Below are 6,943 nucleotides of genomic sequence, written 5' to 3' on the forward strand. Positions count from 1 at the left end.
GAATTTAACTAAGACCCTCTGGAAGAATAATCTGTGGTCTTAACTGTTGATCGATCTCTTCGTCCGCTCTCTACAAACTGTGGTTGAATCTTATAAAAGCGGTCGCCTTAATATTTGCCTTTAATCTAGAAATGGTCTGATATGCATTGGTTCCTCTTCAGATCATAACTTCCCTTTCCTTTCAATGTATTAATTAAAATTATTATTTAAAAAAATGTACAAAAAAAGAGGACTGACTGCTCCAGAGGACCAGGATTCAATTCTTAGCACCCACATGGCAGCTCACAACTGTCTATAACTCCAGTTTCAGGGGACCTGACACCCATGGCAAAACACCAATGCATATTAAATAAGAATAAATAAATTAAAAAAAAGAAAGTAGAGTCAAGAAAGCTGGGCAGTGATGGTGCATGCCTTTAATCCCAGCACTGTTGAGGCAGAGGCAGGCGGATCTCTGTGAGTTCGAGGCCAGCCTGGTCTACAGAGTGAGTTCCAGGACAGCCAGGGCTGTTACACAGAGAACCCCTGTCTCGAAAAACAAGAAAGAAAGAAAGAGAGAAAGAAAGGAAGGAAGGAAGGAAGGAAGGAAGGAAGGAAGGAAGGAAGGAAGGAAGGAAAAAGAAAGGGAAATTAGACTCAGAGAGCCACATAAATAAGTCTTTATTGGAAAAATACATAATTCCTTATAAATATAATAAATAACAATCCTGTAAACTTCTGTTACAAGGATAAATACCCAAATCTCCCTTCCGGGTTAATAAATATGCAGCTTTGTCCCAGGTGAAATCACAGTCCATCCACGTTGGCCGTTTGTCCTCAGGGACTAAGCAGGCAGGTACCGAGCTTGCTTGGGCTCACTTTTTCTGGTGCTCTGGCCTTTCTCATTGCTTCCCTGACGTGCTCCCGCGGGACTTTATTTCTCATCTCCATCTCCTTCCTCTAGGGAGCTACCTGCTCTGGTCCCCCCCCCACCCCCCGTAGTAAAGCTGCCCTTGCCCTCCAAACAAAACAGAACAACAACCAAAAGTACTAATGGGTCAGTTAGCTTGTTGGCTTACAGATGCCTGGGTTGGTAGATTGATCTTATCATTGCTGGGAACCTGGGTGCTATACTTAAGCTGTTGGTATTAAGGGTTCCGTTAGGGTGGCTGCTCCATGGGCAAAGACCCGGGCAGCTGTCGCCACAAAGGCCTGGAAGCTTCGGAGGATCTTGGAGCGGAGAAGGGGACGCTGCCACTGCTGGCTGGGACTCAGGCTAGGCCTCTGTGGGGTCTCCCAGGGATGATCCTCTGGCTGAAAGGACACAAGATACAGTCAGAACGGTTCTAATACTAAGCTCCCAGCTTCTGTCTCAGACACTGGCTAGTCCCATCCTCCAGACCCCGGGTTCATACCTGGAGGAGCTGGCTGAGGCCCAGTAGGGAGGTATGAAGCTGGCTCACATCAGGGAGTGGAGAAGGCTCCCCTGTGAAGATGTCTGAGTCCAGCAGCTGCTTATAAAAAACCAGACCTTGGTGGATTCTTTGCAGGCACATCTAGGGAAAGGAGGAAGCAATGAAAACATATGGATACTCTTTTCCAGTGCCCTGCTTTCTTTTCTCCCTCTTCTTTAGACAGCATCCCACTAGCTCAGGCTGTGGCCTTAAACCTACACCAGGTAGCTCAGGCCGGCTTCAAGCCCTTGGCAGTTCTTTACCATCTCAGGAATAGTGAGGGGTTGATATGATGCCAGCTCATTCCTCCCCCTGCCCTAGATGTACTAACATCATCTGGATGGTACCTGGCTGTTGTCCTTGAGTCCTTGGGGATCACAGCCGTCCCCACACTGGATGTGCGGGACATCATTTCTAGCCTCTTCACCTCCTTCTTCTCTTAGCAGATCCTGGAATGGGGCCAAGGGAGGATGAGATAAGGTTTTGTTGTTGCTGTTGCTTTGCTTTTTTGAGACAGGGTTTCTGTGCAGTTTTGGAGCCTGCCCTTGAACTCACTCTGTAGACCATGCTGGCCTCGAACTCACAGAGATCTGCCTGCCTCTGCCTCCTGAGTGCTGAGATTAAAGGTACGCACCACTGCCCGGCAACACAAGTAACTTTTGCGTTACAATGGACTCTTAGGCTCTCCCCGAAGTTCATCTTCTGTCCTCTCTCATTCTGTGACGACCTTCAGCCCTCCAGAGTCCACCCAGGGCCCCAGCTTACATCACACTTCACACTTCGAGGGCTTGCGAAGGTTTCTGCATGGCTCCAGGAGCTCGCACTTACCATCGGTCCCTCTCGGGGATGTGCACTCCAGGCCAGTGTGCAGAGATTCTGAGAGAGCTGCTGGCACTGCGCCCAGTCAGGGCTGCTGCTCCGGGGCACCGTCCGGCCGTGAGCCGCCCAGGGCAGCAGCCACAGCAGTAGTAAGGCTCTACAGTCCAGCATCTTGGTGTCTGCTTCTCAAATCCTCTGTGACCTGCACCAGGCCTGGTGGACTCTCCACCCGCCTCCTTTTATTCTGACTCTTGTAGTCCGGTTTCTAAGATGCTTCCTGTTTTCTTCCCTTTGTCTCACAGTCTCTTTTTAAGGTCCCTGAGCTGTAAGACCCGCCCATTACACTAGCAGGTGACTCAGAGCAGGTGGGATTCCCCTCCCTGCATCATCTCCCTCTGTGGAGAGCCCAGGTATGCCTCCTCGGTTCCAGGGGAAATGAGCGGTGAGGTCGCTGTGGCCAGAGGCCGAGGATGGGACGTGTGTCACACTCTCCAGGAACAGAAATGGCTGCAGCCGGGGTAGGGAAGGAACGAATATTTCAATTCATGCCATCTCCAGTTCCTTCCCGTGCAATCCGTCTGATATTTTTGCCTCTCAAGGCATTATTCTTACCTCATCCCATTCTGATTTCCTCACTTCCTCTTGCCCGAGGAAAAACCAAAACAGCATTCATTCATCGCCAAATCCCAGGGTGAGCTCAGTTTGAAATGAACTTTGGTTCCCGTATGATACCATCTACGTGAGAACAAAGCCCGTCTTTTCCACCGTGGGAAAGGGTGTTCTTTTCACTGGGTGGTCCTGCTTTTGGAGGCAACAGTAACCATGGAAGTACTTTGTGACCTGAGATGCCATTTCAGGGCAGGGTAAGACATTACTATGCCAGCCCTCACTGTGGGAAAGGGTTACTTTGGGGTGATAATGTTGGCCAAGAACCGCTTGACTTCTCATTCCACTTTGCCTCAGGTTGTCCTCAGTTCTGTGGGTTTGAGGCAATGATTTTTCAGGGAACCAATGGAAACAAGGACTGGAAATGCAGCTTCGAAGTTCCACCCCTACCCGTCCTACCCCATGGCTGGAACAGTATCGCTACAAGTTCTGGGCAGCTGAAGGTGCAGTGGCAGTGATCCGTGCTGGGCTTGCAGCCTATTGCATCCATGGGTAAAATCCACTGATGGCTGATTTCATCACCGTCCATGACGCAACATCCAGGGAAGCAACTGACAGCGTGAGGTTGGACGTGGGAGGGGAGGGTGGTCTGGAGCTGGAATTGCCCCAGCCCTACGGAGGGGCCCAGGACAATTTGGACGTCAGAATGAGACTGTAGACGACCACACGGAAGGCTCTCAAAATTAACTGTTCCTCTGAGAGACATGTTCTCAATAGGGGCCCCTCTCGGGCTGGCCTGGCAATCACTCTGTAGACCACGCTGGCCTCAAACACAGAGATCTGCCTGCCTCCACCTCCCAAGTGTTGGAATTAAAGGTGTATGCCACCATCCAGAGTCTAGTTTTTAAATATAAAATGCTTTACGGATTGGTATGTCACCCTTGCACAGGGATGCCAATCTCCGTATCCTTCTGATTTTAGCAAGGCGTGCGGAAGCTAGGACCCTTCGGGACTGTTCTAAACCGCAGTGAAACTTCCGGCTCATGTGTCATTAGGATGCTGTAGCAGGTATGCCTACCTTTAGATGAGACCTTGCCAGCACCGTAGGGGAGAGATTTTGGGGGAGAGATGGTTCGTCTACGTAGGATGGGTAGAAATGGAATAAGGGAATTGAGAGGCTGTCTGGGGAGTCCACCCCTACTTGGTGTAATGTCTCTTCTACTTTTGCTACCTCTGGTCCATGTCCCGAGAGTCCTAAAAGGAGCTGAAAGGTGAAGGAAAGATAAGGAAAGGGAGGTGGGATGAGCTGGATGGGGCGAGCTGTAGGCCCAGGGCTGTTTCACTTCCTGCTGCTTTAGCAGTGGAGTAGGAAGCAGGGTCCGTGGGGAGACTCTGGGGCTGTCTCGCAGCTGGGACCATTTCCAAGGCTACGGCTGACCTAGGACTTCAAGAAGCTCTTGACGTCAGCTGGCTCTCAACCGTTATGCAAATCACATTCAGAAGACACTCCTAGACAGGCCTTTCCAGCTGGATGCTCAGCCTCCGAGTCCAGCTGAAGGTCCCCCAGGTGGGTAATAACGATGGCTAACGTGCAGTTGGCTCTCACGTTCTGCTGTGCACTTGCTCTAAGCACTTTATGTGCATTAACCTAAGTCTCACAAGAAATTCTACTCAGTAAGTGTTATTATACTACATACTGCATATGACAGCTGGGGAGCCTGGGGCGGAGATAAGTAATTTAACACAGACCACTAGAACTATGGTGCCAATAACTTGCTTTCAGATTCTACTTTTAAAAATTGGTGGGGAGATGGCTCAGTGGTTAAGAGCACTACTCTCCCAGAGGACCTGGGTTCAATCCCCAGCACCCACATGGCAGCTCACAACTGACTGTAACTCCAGCTCCAGGGGATCTGACATCCTCACACGGGCACGAAAGAAAAAAGAAAGAAAAAAAGAAAGAAAGAAAGAAAGAAGAAAATACCAATGTACATAAAAAATTTTTACAATGCTTAAAATTAGTCAGGCGGTGGTGGTGCACGCCTTTAATCCCAGCACTCAGGAGGCAGAGGCAGGCGGATCTCTGTGAGTTTGAGGCCAGCCTGGTCTACAAGACCTAGTACCAAGACAGGCTCCAAAGCTACGGAGAAACCCTATCTCAAAAAACAAACAGCCGGGGAACAAAAACAAAACAAACAAACAAACAAAATAATGCTTAAAATTACCATGTGTGTGGATGCGTGTGTGCCTCAGTACGCCTGTGGACATCAGAGGACAACGTTTAAGTCAGTCCTCTCTTTCCACCTTGGCGTGCTTTCCAGGAACTGAACTCAGGTTGCCAGGCTCTGGCAGCTGGCACCTCTACCCGCTGAGGCATCTTTCCCACTGGCTTCACACTTCCCCTATTTGTTGTGGTTCTGGAGAATGAACCTAAGGCCTCACACACGCTAGGCAAGTGTTCTCATCAGATCTCCAGAATTTTTTTTTTCTGAGGCAGGGTCTCACTATGTAGCCTGGGTGGCTTAGAACTCACTGTGCAGAGCAGGCTGGCTTTGAACTCAGAGATCAGCCTGCCTCAGCTGCCTCCTGTAGGGATAAAGGTGTGAGCACTACCACACCTGGTTTGGATCTTTAATTTTTTTTTTTTTGGTTTTTCGAGACAGGGTTTCTCTGTGGCTTTGGAGCCTGTCCTGGAACTAGCTCTTGTAGACCAGGCTGGTCTCAAACTCACAGAGATCCACCTGCCTCTGCCTCCCGAGTGCGCCACCATCACCCAGCGGATCTTTAAATTTTTACTTCCTAATTTAACAAGGATTATAGATCTACATCAGGCTCACCTCATAGGCTCATAGACTGCAGTTTAGTCTTTGGTTTGTTTTGTTTGATCCATTCAGTCTTTTGTTTGTTTGTTTGTTTGTTTGTTTTATTCTAGACAAGATTTCTCTGTGTAACCACGGCTATCCTGGAGCTAGCTCTGTAGACCAGACTGGTCTTGAACTCACAGAGATCTGCCTGCCTCTGCCTGCTGAGCACTGGGATTAAAGGTACGCACCATCACTGTCCAGCAATAAACTCTTGAGTGGGGTGTGGTGACCCCCTTTTTTATCCCCAGTATTGGGAGCACTTAGACTGGAGAATCACAATTTCAAGGCCAGTTTGGGCTACATAGTGAGAATTTAGCTCAACAAAACCAAAAGTAACTTATTCATTCCATGTATCTCAAGCTCTTTAACTCCTGAGGTCTCTTAAATTATGAGAATTATGAGCTCTCAATGTAGAGATTTCTGTATAGGAACTGTTGAAGCCTCTTAGCACTTAGCTTTTGTGTGTGAACCTGTGATGTCAGAGATCCTTTGAGTTAGGTATTTCCTATTTTGATATAGGAGTCCATGGAATATGGAATACCAAGTGCCTATGTCCTCCTGCCTGCCCCTTTTGCGGTTTTGTTTTTTTGATAGAATCTCCCATAGCCCAGGCTACGTAGTCACGATGCTGCAGAGAATGGCCTTGAACTACTGATCCACCTGCCTCCACCTCATGTTCTTGCATGAAGTTCTACTTGCTTTTATTGGGAGAAATCAGAGAGAGAGCACACAGACATGGATATGTGCGTGTGTGCATGTATGTTGTGAACTAGAGCTTCTTATACGTGTGTATGTTATGCAAGCGCTAAACTGTTGACCTATAGACTCAGCCCAGAGAATATTTGTTTTTTGGAGATACTGGGGTTAAACTCGGGCTTTGTTCCTGCTAGGTGCTTACATGTGCTAAACAGATGCTTTAGCAGTTGACTTTCATAAAAATAGCTGTATCTATTTCTTATGTGTGCAGAAATGTGTTATGTGTGTGTGCCACAGTCCATGAGTGAAGATGACAGATGTTGGGCATCACTTTTTCCTTCCACCATGAGTCCCAGGGATCGAAGTCAGGTGCTCGCACATAGCAGCAGAGATCCTGCCTGCTGTGCCATCCTGAAAGGGTGGGGCTCAGGTGCTCACACATGGCAGCAGGGACCCTGCCGGCTGTGCCATCCTAAAAGCTTTCTTCACCTTTTTGAAAAGAAAGACATTTTTGATTTGGGTTTT

At 48.5% G+C, this 6,943-nt stretch overlaps 1 protein-coding gene across 1 annotated transcript; it reads right to left on the reverse strand.

Moving 5' to 3' along the window:
• Positions 1–653: 653 nt before the first annotated feature.
• Positions 654–3,146, reverse strand: Il23a (interleukin 23 subunit alpha). The gene is made up of 4 exons (XM_075954352.1): positions 2,262–3,146; positions 1,781–1,882; positions 1,395–1,535; positions 654–1,293 (listed from the first exon to the last, which is right to left on the reverse strand). The coding sequence occupies exons 1-4, from the start codon at positions 2,421–2,423 to the stop codon at positions 1,114–1,116; spliced, it is 585 nt and encodes a 194-aa protein (XP_075810467.1). The 5' UTR covers positions 2,424–3,146; the 3' UTR covers positions 654–1,113.
• Positions 3,147–6,943: the final 3,797 nt, after the last annotated feature.

This window comes from Microtus pennsylvanicus, chromosome 20 (assembly GCF_037038515.1).
Source record: "Microtus pennsylvanicus isolate mMicPen1 chromosome 20, mMicPen1.hap1, whole genome shotgun sequence".
Taxonomy (NCBI): domain Eukaryota; kingdom Metazoa; phylum Chordata; class Mammalia; order Rodentia; family Cricetidae; genus Microtus; species Microtus pennsylvanicus.

Coding starts and splice junctions, on each gene's coding strand:
- Il23a (XM_075954352.1), bottom strand. CDS start 2,423: ATGCTGGACTGTAGAGCCTTACTACTGCTGTGGCTGCTGCCCTGGGCG. Junction 1,883..2,261: donor ATCCCCGAGAGGGACCGATG/GTAAGTGCGAGC, acceptor GCCCCATTCCAG/GATCTGCTAAGAGAAGAAGG. Junction 1,294..1,394: donor GCCTCAGCCAGCTCCTCCAG/GTATGAACCCGG, acceptor GTGTCCTTTCAG/CCAGAGGATCATCCCTGGGA.